General features: G+C 49.3%; 1 protein-coding gene across 3 annotated transcripts in view; it reads left to right on the forward strand.

The window, feature by feature from the left end:
• cica (capicua transcriptional repressor a) overlaps nt 1-24,321 on the forward strand; it is a 36,666-nt gene that overhangs the window by 8,458 nt on the left and 3,887 nt on the right. For all 3 annotated transcript variants that reach the window (XM_068574991.1, XM_068574992.1, XM_068574990.1), the window contains 18 exons: nt 1,809-5,563; nt 6,075-6,342; nt 12,541-12,672; nt 13,622-13,775; nt 15,675-15,774; nt 15,871-16,053; nt 16,249-16,375; nt 16,715-16,887; nt 17,881-18,013; nt 18,334-18,416; nt 18,781-19,696; nt 20,139-20,281; nt 21,022-21,182; nt 21,302-21,527; nt 22,171-22,399; nt 22,889-23,049; nt 23,209-23,351; nt 24,132-24,283. In XM_068574991.1, the coding sequence (XP_068431092.1) occupies nt 2,027-5,563; nt 6,075-6,342; nt 12,541-12,672; nt 13,622-13,775; nt 15,675-15,774; nt 15,871-16,053; nt 16,249-16,375; nt 16,715-16,887; nt 17,881-18,013; nt 18,334-18,416; nt 18,781-19,696; nt 20,139-20,281; nt 21,022-21,182; nt 21,302-21,527; nt 22,171-22,399; nt 22,889-23,049; nt 23,209-23,351; nt 24,132-24,283 (7,021 nt within the window). In that variant the 5' untranslated portion in view covers nt 1,809-2,026. The remainder of the gene's footprint in view (nt 1-1,808; nt 5,564-6,074; nt 6,343-12,540; nt 12,673-13,621; nt 13,776-15,674; nt 15,775-15,870; nt 16,054-16,248; nt 16,376-16,714; nt 16,888-17,880; nt 18,014-18,333; nt 18,417-18,780; nt 19,697-20,138; nt 20,282-21,021; nt 21,183-21,301; nt 21,528-22,170; nt 22,400-22,888; nt 23,050-23,208; nt 23,352-24,131; nt 24,284-24,321) is intronic.

Consider the following 24,321-nt stretch of genomic DNA (forward strand, 5'->3'; position numbering starts at 1 on the left):
CATGTTACACGGCGGAGAGAGCGAGTTGCATCAGTTTGTCTTTAAGCTGTTATCACCAGGACCCAGGACTCAGACACCAGCTGTTGTACACGGCACACTACTGAGTAAACAAACGTAGCATACCTCTACCGTGACCAAGTAAGGCCAGCTGCCAAATTATTTTATGGTGGCTGCTCTACGGCTGTCTGTCCTAAATAGGGATTTGCATAGAGCACAGTAAAAGCTATTAGCTCCCTGGCTCTCTGTGTGCACCCTCAACTATCATCACATAGGTGTGTGTGTCTGTCTGTGTGGCTTTTATCTCTGAAAATGGATTTCTCTCTCGCCGGTAAGATGTGGCAGATATTTAAAGGACCTAAATGAATGCACAGACATACAGGGAGGCAACAGAAGGTAAAAAAAAAAAAAAGATGGAGGGGGAAGAAGCTGTTGGGAGGATGGACGTCGAGACGGGGGACAGACAGGCAAGACATGGAAGTTAACAGACTGACAACTAGACATGCCTCGCGGTGCATGATAGACATCAACGCAGAACATTTTGACAGTGAACGTCGGAGTGCGAATTTTTCAGAAAAAAGGCGACGGAGCATACTGGGTGGGCGTTTTGATTCTTACTCTCGTACACTTGTTGTGAAACGTCTTTCTGGCACTCGTAGCGCTGTGGAAACTCTTGTGTTGGAAGAAAACGAGGCAGAGCACACAGCGGCTAGTACCCGAGGCAAGTCCCGCGCGTATCAGCCACACGGCAAACAAACCAGTTAAATGACAACAGCCACCCATTCAACAAGTCAGCAAAATCAATCTGTTTTACTTTCTAACCGGGGGGCACAGCTGTGAATGAGTCCGGTGTGGAATGGGAGGTATTCTGAGTGACTCTGGCATGCGATAGCAGCGATGCTGAATGACTCTGGTGCGGAATGACAATTAATCAGAACAACTCTGGCTTTTTGCTGGGTGACTGCAGCACAAAATGAGGATCGAGACTTAAGAGGAAGGAGAGGAAAATGAACCAGGAAGAGGTAGGAATCCATGTCGGAAGAGAGAGAGAAGACAGCCAGGGTACAAGAGTGAAAGTGTAATAGTAGCAAAGAGAGAAAAGGAGGAATAAAGTAACGGGAAGTTAGGTAATGGTCTTCCACAGGAAATGGAGTTTGTAGGGGCGGATTGACTCTGCTTTGAAATATATCATAGATAAAGGTCGCCACAGAGAAAGAGAGTGAGAGAGAGAGCGAGAGAGAGAAAGAAAAGAAGAGTTTCAATATGCGAGCGAAGAAGGAATTCCCCCGCCTCTACGGCCCCGGCCAAGAAGTGTGCGTGTGTGTGTGTGAGTGTGAGTGAGTGCATGTGTATGCAGAAAGGCTTGTCTGGGCAAATTGCAAAGTGCTCCTCACTATTTCCATAATGTGTTGTGAGCCTACTTTGTGTGTTTACCCTACAATATGGTCTCCTGTTCTCAATATGTACCTGGTATGCATGCAGGCCTCGTGCAATGTTAGTAGAATGTGTTATGTAATGAATTAATGTGTAATGAGTTTGTAGATGAGTCATTACTACTCTAGTACGACGGTGCATCATTTAATGAATTAATGTTCATATATATAACTGGTTATTACTTGTATTTGTTGTGGTCATAAACCGCTTTGCTTTGACTCAATGTCTCTTTAATGTCTTTACAGATGTTTGATTTTGATCCAAATAAGTCACCAGGCAGTTTGTAGCTATCTGTCGTGGTGAATGGGCTTTTTTTTGCATTTCTGAATGTGTTTGCCACATGAGTAACCCACACTCCCCTGTTCCCTTTCTTTTAGAGTCTCTGGAATAAGGTGGGCAAGTGCCGAAGTCGCGCAACAAAGACAGGATGAGAGAGAGAGGCCCCGGCAGAGGAGGAAAATAAAGATAAAAGGAAGAAGGTGGAAGAAGAAAGAAGAAGAAAAAAAGGCAAAACAAAAGAAGAACGCCAAAGAGAATCTCTGGGATAAATAAATAAAAAAGACTTGTTTAGAGAAAAAGCAAGCTAGATGAAAAGATGAAGCCGATAAAAAAGCAGGGCCGGCGCTCTCCTCCCTCCACCCGGGCCAAGGGGGGGAAGCGTCGCGGAGCGGGGGATGATGCCCCAGAAGGAGGGGAGAAGAGGGACTCGGACGAGAACAGAGACAGAAGCAGATCCCCCCAAAACAGAACGCCCTCCTCCTCCTCATTTTCTTCTAATTCCCATTCGGAGTCGGACCCAATAAGAGCACGGAGCACCTCGGACGGAGAGGGTCTTCACAGGCTGTCAGAAACGACGGCGTCGCTGGTGATGGAGTCTGGGAAATTTGTGACATCCTCGGACGACAGATCAGGGAAGTCGGCCGTGAGCGGCAGCAGCCACAGTGACAGCGGCGGCAGCAGTTGTAGTAACAGCAGCACGCCGAGCGCCAACAACAGCCCAAACCCCGCCTCCAGCCGGAAAACGGCCACCTTCAAGGCCCGCGTCCCCAAGAAGAAGTACACCTCCGAACACTGCTTGTCCGCCACTGGTAACCATAATAGCAACCCTTCCTCCAGCACGCCCCCGCCTCTTCCTCTTAGCGGCGGGGTCATCAACCACGGGTCAACGGGTTCAGGAAAAGACGTCTGTGTCGCTCACCCCGACGGCAACGGTCAGAGCCGGAGCCTGATTGACGACTTCCACGGCAGGACCACTGGCAGGGAGGGCCCTCGGGAGGGCTCCCCAGGACCCCCGACGCTGACGCTGGCAGGGGACCTCAGGGAAAGGCCCGGCGGAGTTGAAGGCGGCAGAGACGCGGAGCGAACGTCGCCCGTCCTCTTACCCCGCTGCTCCTCGACGGACACCGCCAGCGAGCACTCGGCTGACCTGGAGGTAGTCGGCGACACGCACGCCCTCGCACAGATGTCCGCGCACGCACTACCCAGCCTCCCCGACGCACTATCCGACGCCCTCGCCAAAGGAATGAAGAATCAGCGCGTCCTCGCTCGACAGCTCAGGAGAAGAAGCGACGAGATGGGGGGAGCCGAGAGGAGGGACGAAGCGGGGTTCTCGGACCTGGTGTTTCGGGCCGGAGTGGTGCGTAAGGTCAGCGGTGAGTTCGGAAGCCTGGAGGTGCAACTGAACGGCGAGAAGACGCTGTGCCGTTATCCGTATCAACATGACGGCCCCCAAGGGGTGGTGGACATTATCCTGGATGCCCCACCGCCTGGTGTCCACCCAATAGCGATTGGCACCCGCGTCTGCGTACCATTTGGGAATGAGGAGGGCAGCGAGGGCCACAGGCAGTGGTACCGAGAAGGTGTGGTGACCCAGGTGGACACGCACCCTGCGGTGGCCAACCGCTACCGTGTCCTGCTGTCCGAGGAAAGACACGATCCAGTGGGCGAGGAAGAAGATGGCAGGGGGACAGCCGGCGGGACCCAGGCCGTGTGGGTCTCCCGACAAACGCTCCGGCTTCTGGTGCCGCCTTGGGACCTGGATCTGCCGTCCGGAGGGGGGCGGGACGGAGAGGAGGGGGTCCGAGACCAGGAAATGGAACGGGACGACAGGGAGGAGATAGACGTGGAGCAGGAGGTGTGTCGTTTGAGCCGGGGGATGACGCCCGGCGTGGGGTCAGTGTCGGGGAGAGGAATACCGTACCAAGGTATGGTACCTGTTTCCTCCACGTCGGGCCACGGCATCACCTCCCCAGTTACGCCAGCGTCAGTCCTCAGCCTGGCCCCGGGCCGAGAGTGGGAAGTTGAGAAAGACTTGGAGAGGGAGAGGGACCTCCAGAGAATACAGGAAAGAGAGAGGGAAAGAGAGCGAGAAAGGGAGAACAGTGTGAAGCAGCAGCAGCAGCAGCAGCAGCACCAACAACAACAGCAGCAGCAGCAGCAACACCAGCTATACATGCCACTCACCCCTGAAGAAGACATGGAAGTGTCTCACTTTAACATGCTTCCAATAGGGGCGATCATACCCGGGGCCAAACCAATGGCACTTCCCCAGCACCGCCACATCATCTCTAAGCCCCCGCCTGGCTACCTCAATCCCCACCTTTCTGTGGTGCGGGGCATCGGGGTCCCCACTACCCACCTGGCCTTGAACCCCCACCCTCCACCTTCACCTGTCCTATTAGGCCTCGACCCAGCAACTGCAACAGCTGCAGCCGTCATCACCACCCCTCAACTTCCCCCTCTCCCGCCCATCTCCTCTTCCACCGCGTCCTCCTCCAGTAGAGCAGAGAAGGCCCAAGGAGGATGTTCTTCCAGTGGAGGAGCTGGTGGTGGTGGCGGCGGGGGTGGATCCGGATCCGGTTCAACCTCGTCCTCGTCCTCGCGTTCCCGCACCCCGCTGACGGCCGCCCAGCAAAAGTACAAGAAGGGAGACGTGGTGTGCACGCCAACAGGCATCCGCAAGAAGTTCAACGGGAAGCAGTGGCGGAGGTTGTGCTCCAGGGAAGGCTGCTCCAAAGAGTCCCAGCGCAGAGGATACTGCTCCAGACACCTCTCCATGAGGACCAAGGAGATGGAAGCCAGTGGAGGCAGCCGGGAACGGGGCGGAGCCAGCAGCACGGGGACCCTGACGCCCTCCGACCTCCGACTGAGCGGTGGGAGAGCCAGCTCTGAGTTTGACTGGGATGAGACGTCGCGCGAAAGCAGCGAGGCCAGCAGCCGCGGAGGAGACTCGCGTCCCCGCCTGGTCCTCCCCTCCCTGCTCCCCCAGGACCTCTCTCGTTTCGACTTCGACGAGTGTGAGGCCGCGACCATGCTGGTCTCCCTGGGGGGCTCCCGCTCGGGCACGCCCTCGTACTCGCCCATCTCCAACCAGTCGCCCTTCTCACCCACCCCGTCGCCCTCGCCCTCTCCGCTCTTTGGCTTTCGTCCTGCCAACTTCAGCCCCATCACTGCCCCGGCCTCACTTACGCCGCGCCGCCATCGCCACCTTAGCGGCACCAAGATCGGTACGCCGTGCGTCGACCGAGAGCGCCACCTGTCGGGGATCGTGCCCACGTTTCAGACCAATCTCACGTTCACGGTGCCCATGAGCCCCAGCAAAAGGAAGCTCGACACCCACCCTCCCCCGCCGCTGCCCGCGATCCAGGACTACCAGACCAAACCCGAGCAACAGCAGCTGGTTGGCATGATGGGCGACCCGACCTTGGGCCTCAACCCCGCCGCCTTCAGAGTCCTCTCCCCACAGAGTCTGCCCACAACCCCCTCCTCGCTTTCCTTCCCCCGGCCTCGTAGCGCCACCAGCAGGCCGCCGTCCTCCGCCGCCTCCACGCCGCCACCCATGCTGGTCTCTCCGACTCCTCCCTCCCCGCTGCCCCAGGAACCCTCCCCTCGCCGCATCGTGCCCCTCCGCGATTCCCCGGTCATCGTCCGCAACCCAGACGTCCCCCTGGCCAAGTTCTCCGATGGCCCGCTGGGGCGGAGGGAGAGGAGCCGGTCCAGAGAGCACAGCCTGCCCCAGCACACGGCTCTCCCAGGCCTCCAGGTCCCCGTTCCCATCAACGGGGCCACCACCAACGGGGCCGTTCTCCTGCGCAACCCGACATCCACACTGGTCTTGGTCACCTCCAGCTCGGTAAGCAAGTCCGATTTTATTATCACATGCAGCGTGGGGATCGTCCATGTGGATAAAGTCTTATTGTGATATCATATTGTGGTATGAAATATATAATATTATAAGAAATGGGGAGCGCAAAGTAGCTTTTTCACCTATTTGCTCCTGAAGGTTGTCGGTGACTTAGTAACTCCACCTTAAAAGTGACTTAAGAGAATACTTCACTGAAAATCTATATTGGGATCAAATTTGCAGCGAGGGCGATAGTGTGACATTGAAGTAGTGTTATTTGCTGTGTTGTGTTGTGTGAGGACACTCTGAGTGTTTGGAATATACTGAATAAATGGATTAACAGCGGAGAAGTTGATTATGCTGCAGGATGTGGCGAGTAGCCGCAACTTTTTTGAAGAGTTTAATTATCAAAAGATGTATTTTCAGTGGAATATTCTCTTGAGAGAGATTATACATAACTATGTCAGTTCTCTGCAAATACTGCAAATGATTTACATTTGTTTTTTGATGTCTCCTCCAGTCACTGACTCCAGCCACGGGGGGCCACGCCGCCCTGTCGAGCCCCTCCGCCATGCCCACGTCATCGGGCTCCATCCTGTCCTCTTCTGGCTCTGGGGGCCGGGAGCGGGAGAGGAAACCCGAAGGGCACCAGGACGCCTCCGGCGGGGGTTTGCCACAGCCGGTAGCCTGTCACCCCACGCCGACCGCCCTGCTGCCGCTCATACTGCCAGCCGAGTCGCCTTACCCGGCTCCGCGCAAGCAAATCATCATGGGACGTCCGGGGACGGGTGAGTAAGGGCGGGGGGAGAAAGGGAGGGAGGGAGGGCGCTCATCACGGCACTGTGGCTTCGACCTTTGTTCCCGTCAGATACAAAGTCTGCTGACACTTCTTTCGTACTCTATAGTAGGAAGGGATGTGCAGGCAGAAGCTTGTGTACTCCAGCCCAGATATTCTTGCTTTCATTATCTCTCTAGAGTTACAGGAGTGTCATCTAGAGTGCTATGGCTATGACTCATATACACTTTACTATGGTTTGCTAGCACTGGAGGAGGAAAGCGTATTCAAAGGATGTTTTTTTTTGCCCCCTTCATTTGCCTTTTTCAGAACATGTCGACCTATTTTCTGAATCTTTTTATTGATTCATTTATATTTATTAGGCGCGTATGTGGCAAATACTACATTTTCACAAAGATTTGTTTTAAATTATGATTAGCACATGGTTGACACAAGGTACCTAGAAAACATGGAATTTATTTTTTTAATTTTCCAGGTTTGGAAAAGTCATGTAAGTCACACCTACATGGAAATTAAAACAGTGTCAGAAATGTGCTGCTTTGGGCTTCTGATTTCTAAGAAATGCTGCTTCTTGTTCTTTTTGCTAGCAATGGCATTTATGCATGTTATACGGCGACAAAACAACAAAAAGAAAAGACACAGATTATAAATTGTTTGCATTTTATGAACATCCTTTTTTGACCCAAGCTTCACTCCTGCATGCTGGTGTTGTATGGATGTATAGTGTGTTTATTTTCCTCATTATCTCCCTGGATCAAACCATCAGATAATTAATAAACTCTGAATATCAGAACTTGCAGTGTTGTTTGAGGGAGGATGAAAAAGCGTCAAATTTTGCCTCCCCTTTTCCAAAAAGTACGTCTTTGGGCTGCAATCTGTGTGGATATTTTCTCAGATTTGTGTTAGATATAAAAAAAAATTGGCCACTGAGCAATAGAGGTGTTTGGGTTAATCATATACTGTGTGCTTGTTTCCATGCCAACCTTGCAATATTACAGCCCAAAACTCTGAAATGTTACTCATATAGGAACGAGGAAGAAGGTTTCTAAATGAGATGCATGATTTCTCATTTCGTGTCAGTTGAGCGCAACACTTTTTTCAGCCTGATATTGTCAATAGACAAAGAACAAGAGGTCGTCTTTCAGTCATAAGTCAAGAGGCTTTTCTCAGTTTACGTCTTCAATCAGGAAAAGTTGCACGCTTGGATATCAAAATGTGTTATTTGTTAACAAAAAAACCCTCTTTTGCCGTCGCTCGGTGTTTGGTTAAAACATATTGTGACTTTAAATACAAAGGGATCTTTAAACGCTGTCGCATTTCTTCTCCTTTTCTGACTGGATTGTGGTTTGTTGACTCTGGGTTCAGGCAGTAAACGAGTTCTTCAGTGTGAAACCCTTTTTTTCTTTTAGAAAAGGTTTTGATATATCAGGCGTGCAGGCAACCAGCACCCAGACCCGCGGCTCATATTGTGTGTGCAGTGTGTGTAGTGTCAGAGTTATTGAGTGTGCGTGTGCAGGGGGGTGTCACCCTTTTTATATCCGTGTGTGTGAGAGAGAGAGAGCGAGAGCGAAGGAGCGTTTCACTGAAACTTTTAAGAGGGCGAGAATATTGACATGTCTAGACATGCAGGAGTGCAGAGAGCAACGAGGACATTTACACTCCTCCTCTCACACACACACACGCACACACACACGCACACGCACACACACACACACACACACACACATTCATCTCGCTGTTCCAGACAATCAACAGCCTCAGACAGGGGCATCAAGGGCAGGTTCGCCGTGATGTGAATGCGTTTCATCGCTAACAGCAGACAAAAAAAAAAAAGGAGTAATCATATTTGCCGGCGCGTTGTCATGGATACACAGTTTTCCACCGGTAGAATTAAGCGCAGTAAAGCGTCGAAGCCCGAGCCGATTGCCGGGGCGTGCTTCTTTTTTATTCCTCCCTCACATCCCTCGCACTGCTGCCGCCGCCGCTAACGGCCACCTGCCTCTCGGTAGCGTTGCGTTTTTTTTTTTTTCCTACGCCATCCATTTTTAAAAAACACCTCGAGCCCACAGCGAAGGCCAGAAACAAACACAGGCAGAAGGCAGGGGAGGCCCTCCGCGGGCTGAGATCCCTCTAAATATAGCCCGGCTCAAGTGCAGCTGCATTAGCAAGCACAAGTTTCATTACTGCTCTCCTCCTACGAGGACGTCTGCAGCCGGCAGCCAGCGCAGGAGCGAGACGAGCGAGAGAAATTATTTGCAAAAAAAAAAATGTTCCCAAGTGGTGGTCATTTTTGTCGCCTACGTGACGGGGGTCGCACGCCGATTCCCCCACTTTAAGGCACAAAGACAGCTTTGTTGGTTTGTTTCTCGTGCACTGGCGTCGAAACGATGCCAGCCGTTTTTTTTTTTTGTATTTTCATTGCTATAAAAGGTTCAGCAATTTCCTGAAACAGCTGGGCGCTGCAGTTGTCAGACAAAAGTGGCATTTGTTACTACTTTCAACAGTGGATGAATGCACATTTGGTGCTGCGGTGGGTAATTACATCAGTAGTGTGGCGTGTGTCTGATTCATTTTGAACTACAGTGCCTATTGTTCTTTGCAAGAATATTAAATGTCACTCAGTCCGACACTCTTGTGTTTTTAATAGTTTTTGACCACAGCGGAGCTCAGCAGCGCTAACACTTGTCAGAGTTCAGTTCATTGTGAGTTTCTTTGAAGGATGTCTTATTTTAAAAGAGCAGTAATGTGACTGACTACAGATTCATTCTCAATGATTCGGTTTTAATTTCTTACACGTTAATGTTTGGTGGAGGCAGAGTTGGAAAGCAAGGCCGGCCGAATAAAAACCACAGCTGTGGGTGGAGGCAGAGAAGAGTGTTGATTTTGCACTTCCACTGTTACATTAACACGCAGCAGGTTTACTACAGTCTTCTTGACCCTGTAAACATTTCCTGTTGTCATTCAAATTAGTCACAGAGCTGTCACTTTCTACAGTCAGTGGGAAGGAGCCTCTTCCTGCCAGTGTAGTTTTCTTTATTTTTGTTATTGATCCAATTCAGGAAAGTACGGATTTGTTTGTGAAAAAAAGGTACTTAACTCAGCGTAAACCTTCCAACAACCTGCTCTTGTATACTAAGTTAGCGGTCCCCAACCACCAGGCCGTGGTCGCACAGAAAGAATGAATGAAAAACACCTCTAACGTAATATTTTACCTCAAAAATGAAATTTAAAAGTCTGTTTTTAACTCTGCTGATGTTCTGCATAAATCCTGAGATCGCCTAAAAAGCTCTGAGGACCATTTCCAACATCCTGCCTTTGTGAAGCAGGTTTTAAATAAAGGAGTAGACTGGACATAAAGAACATATGTCGGGTGTTGTTGTCACCCCGAGATGGGACCGGCTTGTTGCAGAGAAACAAGCTCAGGGCTCCCGCTAATGGTGAGTTTGGGTTGTCCGTCCGTCTGACCCATTCTTGTGAAAGTGATATCTTAGGAACACTTACAGGGAATGTCTTCAAATTTCACAGAATTGTTCCACCTGGACTCAAAGTACTAAAAAAAAGGGTTTTAGATCTTCAAAGGTCAAGACCATTGCCTCACGTCCATCCCAGCCCTGTGGCATCTCGGACACGCCTTGAGCAAACTTCTTCAAATTTGGCTTTAAGAAAAGCTACTGTGACCTAACAAACCTATTTTTGGCCACGACTCAAGGTTGTTAATCGTGACCATTTCACACAAATGATGTACATGGATGTAAACTATTACCTACCAGTCATGGTAGAAACATTAAACTGGGAGGCGGTAATTATGTGTTCATGGAAGAAGAAGAAAAATGTCTGCTAAATAGCTTAAAAATCCAGTATAACTTGGGCGGTCACATTTGAATTAATCTCTGATTTATATTCCAATATACAGCTGCAAAAATTAAATCAACTTTTATTCTCACACATTAAAGCACAGCTAAGTCTAGTCACGGTATTTAACTAATCGTAGTATGAGGATCATGTTGTATTCTGCAGTTCTCCATGTACAAGCAGAGAAAAAGACAAGTCGCTTCAAACAGGGACAACAAAGCTGAAAGAGGCCAACATAAACATTGGATGTGCACGGATATAAATATATACAGTGCATGTATATATATAGAAATATATTTTTCTGTGCAATATAAACAATTGATTAAGAATCACTTCCTCCGCTGAAGTTCCACACAGCAACATACATGAAGTAATACATATTGCAAAGTTCAGAGCTGCAGTGATAACAGTCAGGTGACGCCCAAATCTGCAAAGGACTTCTTGAACAGCACGTCTGGGACATGTGTACATTTCCTTCATTGTCTAGCTCAGCAGTATCTGGACCTCCATTTCAGATGAGCAATAAGCCGGCGAGTGGTTAGCTATAAATAGACCATTTTAATACTTTATTATAAAATTATTAATGGGAACGGAAACTGGACATCGCAGTGCTGCAGCAGAGTTCAAAGGCAGTTTATTTCCAAGACTTCTATGTGAAATACTGCAGTCAGAGGAGTGAAACTGAGGCTAATTATTATGCAATATTTTATAATACATTTATATTTTATATATGAATACATGTAGAGACATGTGTTACCAACATGTATTCATGCATGTATTCAAAAAGTGGGAATATCCAAACATGCAGTAGTGGTGACATTAGCACTAATAGTAGTAGTAGTAGTAGTAGTAGTAGTAGTAGTAGTAGTAGTAGTAGTAGTAGTAGTAATGGTAGTGGTGGTGGTGGTATTAGTATCAGCAGTAGAAAGACAGTATTAGTAGTAGCTGTGAAGTAAAAGTAAAGATTTCAGTGGTATTGTGATGTTGTGACCATATTGTGATACCTGTTATCTTGAAAATGTGAACGTTTTATCAGATAAAAGAAACTGGCTCGTCGGAGTACTTTCTAAACGTTACTCCGCTGGAGGAGAACATTTCAGATGATGTTCAGAATGCTGACATGTACCATGCTTCAGGCGGCGCAAACCCTCTCTTTTAATATAAAAACATGGCGCACAGAGCAAGCTAACGTGGCTAGCCAGCTAGCCAGCTGTCACACTCGAAAAATTAAGCAACTTGCTTCATCGACACACCCTTATCTCGGCGTAGGAAAGCACATTGCTATATCGACAGATAGTCAGTCACTATCACCGCGTCACCACGTTGCATAACGTGCTGATAGCTTCACTTTAAGTCCACAGAGAGGAGCTCGACGCTGAGCCGCCATTGCAGTACAGACCGAGTAAACCCGATAGACGCTGGGGCAGAAGCCAGGAGAGGGATCTGGTTGGAGGCCAGTAAAAAGTTCATTTAGTTTCATGGCGTAGACTAGTCTTACGCTGTTGTCTGCGTCTCAGAATTGGCCTTTCAGATTCGGGCCGATTCAAAACGGTGGAGGGCGTTTTGTGCCATGAAATTGCAATTTTTCTAAATTTGGTTTTAAAAAAAAAAAGCCGTCAATATCAACACAAGCGATGATGTGTTTCATCGCAGTGCAGTCATTTAGTTTATAGTTTAAAAAAACTGTTTAAAACTGGTTCTGTTCAGAAAAAACATCCTCGTGGCGGTACAGATCATCTCATCGTCAAATTTGGAGATACGAGGTTTTCATTTTTATTTTAAGGCGGTTCGCAGTTAAAGCATCCTTTTAAACTATTTCACATGAGGTTGAGGATGCATGTCATGATTCATATCTGTATATTAGTTCCAGTTCTGGGGATTTGTGTATGAATTCAGCCTGTGCTCTGTCGTCTTTCTTTGACTTGAAGTGGTTCAAGTCTAGCAGTCTAGACAGCGAGTGGTCTGGAGTCTCCCCCATCACATCACACCACATGACCCCTCAACTCTCATTATCCTGAGGGAAGTTCTCTGTGTGACGGTGTGTGTGTGTGTGTGTGTGACGGTGTGTGTGTGTGTTGGAGTGGGGGGGGGGGCATCGTAGGTAGCCGAACACACAACTCCATTCATGGTCTTCCCTTTTCTACGAAAGTGTAGTTTTTTAGTAGCGCTTTAGCTCGTCGCCGGCTGGCGATCGTGGAGGATTTCGCATGCTGCCAGAGGGCAGAGCGCTACCTTCTGTCTGCAGCCCATGATACTGAGACAGATAAACATGATGACATTTCACTTTTTTCTCTCTCTGTCTCTCTCTCTCTCTCTCCCTCCCTTCGCGTTCCCACAGTTTGGACCAACGTGGAGCCTCGCTCGGTGCCAGTGTTCCCTTGGCATTCGCTCGTCCCTTTCCTGGAGCCCAGCCAATCAGGGGCGGCTGCCCAGCCTGCCGACGGCCAACAGCTTGTCAATCAGAGCAAAGGTAGCCAATGACCCCACTCCTTTTTTTATGCTCTGAATTCCACAGCTTGTACCCAAATATATATATATATATATATATATGTACAACTCCATCTTACAAACCAGTATCTCCCTCAGTATAAATAGTACAAATGTTTGGTCGGACGCACCGGCAGCCAAGGCAGTGTTTCCCAAAACAGTCTGAGTTGCAAATCAGCACAGTTGGTGCTCACACCGATATAGTTCCAGTAGCATTGTTGGTAACACTATTTTTTTGCCTGGAGAGCTAAAAATGTAGTCAAAGACTAATTGTGAGTGTTGGGGACGGTCGTCGTCCACAGAGCTTCATTCAAGGCTTTATTTTAGTCAGCTTCCTTTTCTGTCTGTTTCAGGGCTGCAAGCTATTGATTCATCGCACTAGTCTTTGTTTGTCACCAAATAATACATACAGCATCCAGTTTCTCAGAGAGCAAGGTCACGTCGTCAATCTACAACAAATATATTCAGTTTGTTAACATGTTTGAGAAAGAAAAGCAAGAAACTCATTTTGTAATATACAATTAGTTAAGTTATGAGCTCATGCTCGTCATCTTTTTTTTTTAGGATGCATGAGCTTAAAACCAACTTTTTTGGGGGGGGGGGGATTTGTTTTAAACACTGTATACGCTATTCTAAGCATTTTGAATGTAACTAAATGCTGCAAAATTTCTCAGACGCGTTATAATAGCCTCATACAGCGAGTGGAGTGGAGGCCAATCCAAACGTAGCAAAAGTAAGCTATCTCGCTAATGAGCTACACTAGCCTTTGTTAGCGAGACAGACAACATAGATAGTCGGAGCTTCTCATGCCTCCCACAGCCGGATTGAAACTGCCCTTCAGCGAGCTGCGTTCACACACACGGCTCTGTTGATCGTGACCTTCAGAAAAGCCTTTTCACTCACCACCTTTTCACTGGCTTTTTACTTCTCAGAGCCTCGTTGCGCCGTGGCCCTGGTGAGCGACGAACGCACCGGGCCCCCTGACCTCGAGAGGGGATCGACGTCGTGCCCTCCCCCGACCAATGACAATCCTCCTACAGACAGGGGCGGGGCCGACAGCGAGACAGAGAGCGATACAGACGACCCGTAAGTACACGAAGGGGCCGATTTTCATCCATTAATTGTGTCTGTTCTGCGTCGTGAGATGTTTTCTGCTCCTTCTTCTTCTTCTTCTTTTTGGTCACATAAAAGCAAAATACGACAGTGCCGTGCTCAGCGGTGTCCAGCAGTAGCCTACGGATGGCAAAAGGGATCAAGAGAAGAGGAGGAAGAAGCCCAAGAAACAAAAGAGTGAATTTAAATTCAGCCGTACGGTAGCGCGGTGGCACATTGACCACATTGTGAAAGGAGGCCAGTCAGACAGGAAGCTGCCAGACAGCCGCCGGTCCGGTTTAGGTCTTGTTCACATGCAAGTGCGGTGATTTTGAATCAGGCTATTACTCCCAGTAAATATCAGTGAATCAGTTTCATTTAAGTTATTCTTATGTACATTATGATCCCTACTTTAACATCCACAAAGTCTGAAGGTTAATTTTCAAACTGACGAGCGAGATGGGGGGAAAAAAATAACCTTTTGACCTTTTCAAAAGGTTTTTGCTGCTATATTTAAATTGCCGTCGACTCATTTTGAGCAAACACTTCATACATTGCGCTTCCTCTGTGCGTGACGCACAGGAAAGCGGATTGTAACTGTCGGCTATATCGGACGCAGTTTGTCCCCTCGAAGACTTTACAGCTCTTAATGACGCTGTACGCTCAGAGCAGGTGGACCCAAATTCACCTCTTGACAGCAGAATTTAGAAACAAACAAACAACATTTCCTACCAGCTGCATCAGTGTGTGTGCGTCTGTGTGTGTGTCAAAGCGTTGTACAGTCTGTGCTTGTCCACATCTCTCAGGCTTGCGTCTCTGGGTTGCTGCTCTTTCAGAGTGACTCAGACGGGCTTTGCGTGGCTGTCTAGCTGCGAGTGCGGTTTTGAATGTTTCAGGGTCACCGCGCTCGCAAAGGCCCGCCATTACCCAGAGAAGTACTTCAGCAATCTCTCGACGTTGCAGCGGCTACACCTGTAGTCTGGCTGCATCTCAATGGAGGGACTTAACGGCATGAATAAAAACAGGATTTAGAGCTACACAAATACTCCTCCATTGTAGAGGGGGAATAATATACATTGTATGCATTTGTTTGCTTATTATCTACCTCTTCTTATCTGTAAATTATCCCTCTATCGCCCCCGGTTTTGCTTTCTTTTCTTCTGTATTTCTTTTGTACTTTCCGAGCTGAACTCCCTCAACCTTCTTATGATTGCTGCGGCTTAGTTTCTGCCTTCACGGACACTTTGTGTCTCACACTTTTGCCATTTTCTGCTTATTTAATGTCTGGTTTATTTATGTGATTGCTGTATATCATTTTTTAAACTTAATTTTAAAATAAGAATCTGTGAACAAGCTAACGCTCGTTTTTTTGCTGCTGGGTTTCTTGCAATCCAAACATAAGCCAGTCTGTGACATCTTTTTGATTGTGTGCTTTTGTGTCTGCGTGTTTTTTCCTCGAAGCAATCTAGTGGTTGTCAGGTGAGAGCGTTGTTTGGTAGTGGTAGAAACAGCCGTATTTGTACAGCAACTACACGGCTGAACAGATAAAAGACAAGCGTCCACATCACATTCACGGTGAAATGAAAGGAAAAGAAGTCAGAAAGGGGGGGAAACTCTGTTCTGGTTGGCTGACATGTGATCTCCGGGTTGTGTGTCACAGATTGAATAAACAAAGTGCAGATGAGCGCTGCATGGTTTATACAACGTGGCATGTCCTCCTGGTCAAGTGCTTCAATGCAGCTAAAGAAGAGACTCACAGTATCTTAATACAATCTTAATATCTCTTAAATCCTTCACAGCTTGTCACTTTCCTGAAAGTCTTTCCCATGACCCCCTCATCCCTCTTGGACTCAACGGTTTCTCCCCCCCCCCCCTCCTGCGGTGTGAATGCAGGTTCTCCCCGGGCGTGGCCAACGACGCGTCGCCCTCCGCCGGCACCATGAAGAGGCGCACGCAGTCCCTCAGTGCCCTGCCCAAGGACGGGGACAGGAAGGTCAGTCAGCCGTGCGGACGGACGGTCAAAAAGCAGAGACAAATTAATCCTCTCCGTGAAACTGAGATTTGTGTTCCCTTCCAACACCACAACCAGAGGGAGAAAGACCACATTCGCCGACCGATGAACGCGTTCATGATCTTCAGCAAGCGCCACCGGGCCCTGGTGCACCAGCGGCATCCCAACCAAGACAACCGAACAGTCAGCAAGATCCTGGGGGAGTGGTGGTACGCCCTGGGGCCCAACGAGAAGCAGCAGTACCACGATCTGGCCTTCCAGGTGAAGACAGAATTCAGTGTTTTGGATCTTGTTTTTCGGGTTTACGGAGTCGTGGCTCTTCAGCGAGGACACGAGAGCGTTTCATTTTTGACATCCAGATTCGCCAACTTGTCTTGTCTGGAATTAGTTGCTGAAAAAAAAAACGTTAAGGACCCTCTCACCCTCCTCTTCCTCCTCCTCCTCCTCTTCCTCCAGGTGAAAGAGGCCCACTTCAGAGCCCACCCAGACTGGAAGTGGTGTAACAAGGACCGCAGGAAGTCGCTGTCGGAGGGCCGCGGGTTGCCAAAGGAGTCGCGGGAGAGGAGCATGTCCGAGAGCATAGGTGTGTGTGTGTGTGTGTGTGTTGTTTAGCAATGATTAGCATTTCCAGACCGTAACACAAGATGCCTTTTTAGAAGGAACACAGTCAGTGAGTCATACACGGCTTTGAATCTGGCGTAGATCCCTTAAAATACATTCAACAAGACTGAGATTAACTGTCATTATCGAGCGCATACAGATTTGCAATAAGAAATCCGTATTATGTTGCTATGCTATATCCCTTTTTTTTTGTTGCTAATGCTCTTAACCAATTTTTTGTGGATTTTTTTGGTGCTACTACTTGATATCGATCTACTCCACACGTGACTCAATGTGATAGTCTGACTCGTCTCTTCTTCAGATCCCCACCTGGAGTCTCAGGTGCCGGAGGGGGGGAAGGCAGGAGGAGGCTCCTGCTGGCCGGGGGGGTCCGAGCGTCGGGTGGGGCCGTTTGCGGGGCAGCACCCGCGCCCCCGAGCCTTTTCCCAGAGTGCCGTGCACACCCTGGAGCAGAGGGAGAGAGACCTGGAGAAGGTAAGGCGGTTGTTGCTCGTTAGCTCAGAGGCGGCAAACGGACTCGGGAGGTTTTAAAGAATGTGAAAGCAAACCGATCCAGTAGAGAATCAAAATCATGTGCTCCACAGACTTCACAGTCAAATCAGTATTCAAGCGCTGATTTGTTGCATCCGAGAGAACAAAGAAGAAACTAAATCAAATCAGAAAGGAGGCAACTGAAAGCAGGCTGAATTAATTCTTTCTAAAAAGAATCAGGGCTGAGGCTGGCGCGCATACGAGCGCCCACGCACCAACACACGTGTGTATTTATAGACGGCAGACGTGTGTCCTTCAATGCTGCAAAGCATTTCAGTTGAACTCAGCGACTGAAAGCGCGGCGTTAAAAAAAAAAAGAAAAGAAAAACCCGGTTCAAATGGACTCTGTAGGTTCTTTGTGTGAGGGCTCCAGTTGTTGCCGCTGAAAGCCCGAGCGAAAAAGCTGCGGGGGGAGCTCAGCCCCTCCGACTTCAAAGGTTTCACGCTCTCCTTTGAAGGCTCCGTGGGGTTTGCTGCTCCTCTCCTAATCACAGAGGGATAGACCTGCATGTGAGCGCTTTTGTTTTAAAGGCTTTCATTTGATGCTGGCGGCAAAACCTGTGTCCATGCTTTGATACCGCCGTATATTACTTCTGTTCTGAAGCGCTCTTCTGAAATACTTTAGTGTTTGATTTATTTTTTTTTAGTTTACTCGTGCGGTGCCTGTTCGGGGGCGTGGCCGTGTGTTTGTTCGCCAAAAAAAAAGACTTTCGTTCCAACGCTGCTTGTCTGAGGAGCCCTGAAGCTCCGCCCCCTCCCCAACTTGCTGCACTTAATGCTGTATTTGTTTATTCAAGGTTTGTCAATGTCGACGGAGTCCAAATGGCGGCAATGTCAATGCTGCGCGTCCTTAAAGTCCCCAGCAAAACACCCGCCGAGTCTGAAGTAGATCAGATGGCGAAGATTTGTGATTTCTGGAACTTCTTTTCCTGTCAGGAGGACGGGGCGAGTCCGTTTCGCCGCCAGCCCCCGCCTCAGGCGCTGTACAGGGGCGGACTCAGCGAGGACGTGACCAGCGACGAGGAGCGCATGGTCATCTGTGAGGAAGAGGGAGACGATGACGTCATGGGTGAGTTGTTGAGGCTGTTGTTTGCCCAACCACAAGTCGTACTTTCAGTTCCCACAACGATCAGTGTGACTCAGACTCAGACTTCATAATCACAATGACGATATGAGCAAAAAGAAGAAGAAGAAGAAGAAACAGGCCTGTTAATTGCTCGTGCTGGAATATAACAAAAGCGCATAATTGGCTGTTTGATGCTGATAATGGAGGTTTAAAGGCATTGATTGCGAATGAGGGGAGCAGTTCCAAGCATCTTGTGTGTTAAGTCCCCCTTTTCGCTAAAAATGTGCCAACGCTAACGTCTCACATTCATGCCCCGCCCTCAGAGGACTCCTGCCCTGAAGGATCCATCGACCTCAAGTGCAAAGAGAGAGTGACGGACAGCGACGAAGACGAACCAGACGGGCAGGTAAAGCTGCAGCCGTCGTGGATTGTTTTAAATTGCTTTCCACAGTGAACTTCACTTTGAGCTAGATGGGTCTCTCCTCCCCTTATTTGTAATGAATAATTATTCTTTTATTCAGTACTTTTAGTCCATATCTAGTCTTTGCATCAATGCATGGAGTACAGGTACCAACAGTGTAATTCTGCATGACAGGCATCATATCGTTGGTGGTTCCTTTATCCCCATCGAGCATTTAAAACCCGCAGTTATGCCAGAGGTACTGTGAGGTCTTGAGTAAGTAACGTCATGTGTTCATGAAGCAGAAGAGAACTTTCCACAGTAACTTTCCCAGCTTTGATCCCTCCGTCTCTCTCTCTCTTCCCTCCAGCATGGCTTCCAGCCAGTGGCTCGCTCTTCTCTCCCGTCCTCCTCTCCCTCCGCCCCTCACTCCGACTTCACCTCCGCTAAAGGGAACGGAGGAGGAGGAGGAGGAGGAGGTGGTGACGAGGGTTCTGAGAGGAAGCGAAAAAGAGACGGCGGCGGAGAGGAGGGGAGCGAGGAAAGATCCAAGAGAAGCGGAGCATCAGCAGATGATGGAGATGGAGGAGGAGGTGGAGGTGGTGGGGTCTTGTCTCTGTGCTCCACATCCAGCGGCCAGGCTCCCCCGGCGTTGGCCCAGCAGGGTTTGACCCAGGTCCTTGGCACGGTCCGCGCGGCCCCCGCGATGCTGACCAACGTGGTTCGACCCATGTCCGGCACGCCCGTACCCATCGCCAGCAAGCCGGCCGAGGGCGCCGGCGCCGGAAACTCCCTCCCTCTGGACAAGAAAGCGGCTCTCCTGATGGGAGGAGGCGGACCTCAGCAGCTGCCGATTGCCGCGGCGGCTGGTGGTGGTGCTGGTGGTGGTGGTGGGTACCTGTCCTCATCCTCTTCCCCCGGTCCAGTCAGTGTCACTCCCGTGGAGGGCGGCGGCCTGGTCACTAGCTTAGTCCTGGGAGGGTCCTTTCCCGCCGCCCTGCCGGTGCAGCTCCTCATCCCGCAGCCGCACGCACAAACCCCTCTACCCGTCCTCCAGCCCTTGCTCCACCCCACCGGCGCCACCTCCGCCCTCGCGCCTCCCGCCGGCCCGAAGCCCCTAGCGCAGGTCCAGTACATCCTGCCCACCGAGGGCCCCGCCTCCCCTCAACTCACCCACCAGCATATTCTCTCCCTGCCCGCCGCCAATGCCGCCGCCGCCGCCCTGGCCAACGGCGTGCTGTCGGGGGCGGCCGTCAGAGTCGCATCCGTCAGCCCCGGATCCAGAGGTGAGACAGAGAGCAGCGATTGGCTGGGGGAGAATTTTAAAAAAAAGCTTCTCTTTCTGCTGTAAGTCCCTCTTTCTTTCTGTTAATCATCTCCTGCGGGGAGCTCTGGAAATAGATTTTGATTGACTTACGTAAACGGGAGATGAATGATTGACAGGGAGAGAAGGGGGGAGGGGGGGGCTCGAGCGCCCGCCGCCCACCCGTGCCTTAATCGCTCTATTCAGAGGAGTCCGGAGCGACACAACCTGTTGTTGCGCCTTGTTTCCAGAGAGGAATTTCACTATTATCACTCGCCGAACTCTCCTCTCATGTCTGCGTGTCTCCACCCACCCGTCTCTCCGCTGCCGTCCTCGCCTCCCCTCTTTTTGGCTCGATTCATCTGTTTTCTTTACGCTGAGTGTCATAATTCTCTCTCTCTCTCTCTCTCTTTCTCACTCGTTAGTCCAAACCCAGTCGCCGGTCTTGCAGAGCAAGATGTTGGTTCCCATGGCAACAGTGAGAACAGGGTCCACCCCCCCTCATCCCTCCGCCGCTCTGGTGGCTCCGCCTCTTCCTGTGCAGAACGGCTCGCCGATGGGAAACAAGGTGAGGACGTCGACGCGGTGACTAAGAGGGGAGAGGAGGGGGGGGGGGGGTGAGAGGTTCAATAGGCTCCGCCCTGTTTGCACGACAGGTGACACGACACACAGGTGACCCTCGTGGTCCCTTAATGGGAGCGGGGGGGTCAGATTCGGACTAAAACTCCATGAAATATATTTGATATCAAGATGTTATTTAGTGATGAAAAATAGGATGTTGATGCTCTTTTCTTTTTTTATATAATTGTAAATGGATTAGTTGTGGATTTTAGAAAAGAAAACCATCAATTTAATAAAGATCTCTCGAGGTTTCTCGCCGTCTAGCAGACTTTTTTTCCCCACTCTTTCAACCGTTTTTTTTTCTCGTAAACTTAATTATTAATCCAATAAGACAATCAAATTAAGGGAGACGTAATTGCTGTTGCTGTGCTCTATTTTATTCTGAAGGGACCAGTAAACAAACCGCTAGACTGCTTCTCTGGTAGAGTGGGCATCTTACCCATGATCCTTTGCTGCATCCCATTTGGTCCCTCAACCCTTGCCTGGGTGTACAGTACTATCATATAAATATATATATATATATATATATATATATATATATATATATAATATACATGTGTGTGTGTATATATATATATATATAGATATATATATATATATATATATATATATATATATATCTCAGATGTGTTTTCCTGTGTTTAGATAAGTGAGACATTCCTTTTGTTCACGTGTTGCTCCATAAAGATCATCCAGATCGCGCCGATGCCTGCGGTCCAGACCCACGTTCACCCTTGCGGCGCAGCAGCAGTGCATCCTGGGAACCCCTTTCCTGTTTCCGTGGCAACAGTGATGGCTCCCGGCGCTGCGCCCCCGCAGACCGTTCTCCTGACCTCTCCGCCCACCAGGTCGCTAACACCTATTAGACAGTAAACTGAATATCTTCATGTTTTTTTTAAAACGTTGGTCACACGAGCTATTTGAAGGCAGCTCTTGTGCTCATTATTGCATTTTTTTTCTCCTTCAGGATCACCTACGTCCAGTCCGGCCCGGGAGTCACCGCCGCGGCGCCCCAACAGGCCACGCCCACTCCGACCTCCGCGTACCTCCCGTCGTCCCTGGCCGCCCTGGGCTTCACCGCCATCGCCCCGGCGGGACAAACCCTGGTCCAGCCGCTGATGGCTCCGGCCCCGCCCCTCAGCTGTCAATCACAGACCCCTACGGGCGCGGCCTCGGGGGCCGCCGGCCGCCAGGTAAAGAGGAGCCGAGAGCTGAGCGGCGTTCACACAGCAGCACACGGGGCGCTCATGAAGAACATTATACAGATCTAATATATATATATTTATTAATATACGATGTGTTTTTAGTTTTTTTCTTTTCAAAACAAATACTACCGATTTATTTTTCTTCTTTCACAAAATCTCCATGTTTTATCAGTGGTGTATGGATGAATTAAACCTCATGAAATACCTCGAACTGGTCCGAAAGGTCAGCAGAAGCACATTAAAGGGAGTAAAGAGGCAGCATTCTGCTATCAATGAATCCTCACTACATTACTCTGTTACTCATTAAGTCATCACGGAAACCACAGCACAAACAAGAGAACACATTGTGTTGCACTACACTTTACTTTGTGTGGCACTCGTTTCTAAATAATTCACATGAATACAAAAAATTAAAAAGCATCATTTCAATATCACGACACATCGTCGGGCTGTTTCCTCGGACACAGTGACACAAAATGAACGTTTTTTTATGTTATTACTTTTATTTATTATTGTCTGAATAATTATTTAAGCTAGTAAGTCATGTAATAAGTGATATTGAGTGCTTTCTGTTTTCTTTTGCTCTTCATAAACAAACGCACTGATCCCTCCCTGCCGTCCTCTCCACCAGGTACTAACCGCCATCTACCCGGCGCCGAGCGCTGGCGTGGCCTCCGCGCCCCCCGCGGCGGCGGCCCATAGCGTGTCGGGCCCCTCCTCTCCGTCGGCGGCCCTTCGGCCTCACGCGGCGGAGGAGGTGGAGCTGAAGGTGGAGGTGAAGCGGGAGAACCTGACAGACGGGTGGTCGAGCTGCGCCGCCGGCTCCTCGTTCGCCTCCTGTGCGGTTAATGTCTTAGCGGGTAACGCTTCTGTTTTTACCTCAATTCATCATTTAGTTTAGCGCGGAAAAACATTTCCATCGATTGATGACTTCTACTTTAGCCCAACACACAGGGACACTTTCAAAAGTCTTCAGTTTCAAGACAATAATGCAATCATCAGTTAGTTTCTCTTTACATGTAGAGCCATAGTTTAGATGTTTTGAAATGGGGCAGTGTTTTATCTACAGTAGATGGTTGGTGGGCAAGGAAAGTATAACATAAATATGAAAATATTCTATGTATAGCGTTTACCTGATATGGATTGTTTTTGTTGCTTTAAAATACTTTAACATACAAGCCCACCTCAAAATATCTGCAATATCCTCCTTAAGGCATTAAAGGGCCTCATATTGTCTGCTTTTTCTTCTGTGTAGCATTAAGACCGTTAAGACGAGCGTGATGAACAAAGATTAATGCAGAATTTATTTGTTTTAAATCAAAGTCTAAAAGGTTCTTTATCTGTTCCAGTGAAAAAAGAGGAGGACATCGGCTTTCACATCAAAGAAGAGAACCTCCAAGACGGACATGACGGAGAGAGACAAAGCGGCGGCCTGAGGGAGAGCGGTGAAAGAAAAGGAGGCCGGGAGACGGACGGAGAGGACCACGGCATGGACGACGGCAGCAGAGAGGTGAGCGAAGCTGCGGGACAGAACAAACTTTTCTGAGCTAGAAACAAAAAAAAAGTCAGTCCTCCAAGATATTGTGCAGAAAAAATGATGGAAATAGTCGAGACACCGTCAGAGAGTCGTGCGGGGAATGGTACCTCAACTCTCTCGCTCTCTTCCCAGGCTGGACCTCGCACCCCTCCCCCGCCGCCCCCGGGTTTGGACCCCCCGCCCCCTCCCCCCGCGGAAAGAGAGGCCCCCTCTTCCTCGAAGAGGACCAAGTTCAGACCCCCGCCGCTCAAAAAGACGCCCGACTCCCTGGAGAAGTAAGTGGGAGGAGGATGTCGGCGCCATGAGCTGAGGAGACTTCTCCCCAGTGCTTCCATTTTATTTATTCTTTGGGATTATTGGGTTTCAGTGTCGGCGAGCTACGGAATTAGCGAAATGGCATCGAATGAGGAAGCGGCCCCGCAAACGAGGGATTTCAATTGAAAAGCGAGACGTTCGGCGCTTTTGTCGTAATCTGGCGAGACGAGCTTCTCGTTGGGGTCCAGAGCGCGTGATCGGACTCTTCAGAGTCATGGCTCTCGAAGAATCCGTGCCAAAGTGAAACAAAACAAAGTCAGCCCGGTCCTTCTGGCTTCCTGGTCGTTGTCAGACAATGTTCCCTCTATTCTAACAGTTTACATTTTTTTTTCAAGCTGAGAGAGCTCATACAACAGGAGCTCATCTTCTGTAGTTACAGCGTGAAGCAGCTTGACTATGAGCCTCGGCGCCCTGGACGGGACTCCTTTTGTCGACTTTATTTAACACTGATGTTCGCACATTGTGGCGTCTAGTTCTGTTTTTTTTTATTTTTTTTATTTACGACCAGACCTCCAACTTCATAAAATGATGATGGAAACTCTTTGTTTCTTGAATGCGAGTGGGCAGAGTGCTCTACCCTTTGTGTTCTTTATTTAGACAGCCAGAGAGAGAGAGAGAGTGGTGGGCAAGCCTTTAGAGAAGAGAGACAGCCCCGAGGGCATGAGGAATGTGCAGCCAATCCCTTGATAATCTGACCCACCGGATTACCAGACGTGACCCACGGTGTTCTCTGTGCGCAGGGTCTTGTCGGAGACGTACTTCGAGGAGCGCTTCGCTGAGCTTCCAGAGTTCAACCCGGAGGAGGTCCTGCCCTCGCCCACTCTGCAGAGTCTGGCCACCTCGCCGAGAGCCATCCTGGGAAGCTACCGCAGGAAGAGACGCAACTCCACCGGTGAGAGTCCTCTCTTAAAATCACCCTCTCCTCTCTTC

Source organism: Clinocottus analis, unplaced genomic scaffold, assembly GCF_023055335.1.
Source record: "Clinocottus analis isolate CAN_PGR_092001 unplaced genomic scaffold, fCliAna1.0.p SCAF_14, whole genome shotgun sequence".
Classification (NCBI taxonomy): domain Eukaryota; kingdom Metazoa; phylum Chordata; class Actinopteri; order Perciformes; family Cottidae; genus Clinocottus; species Clinocottus analis.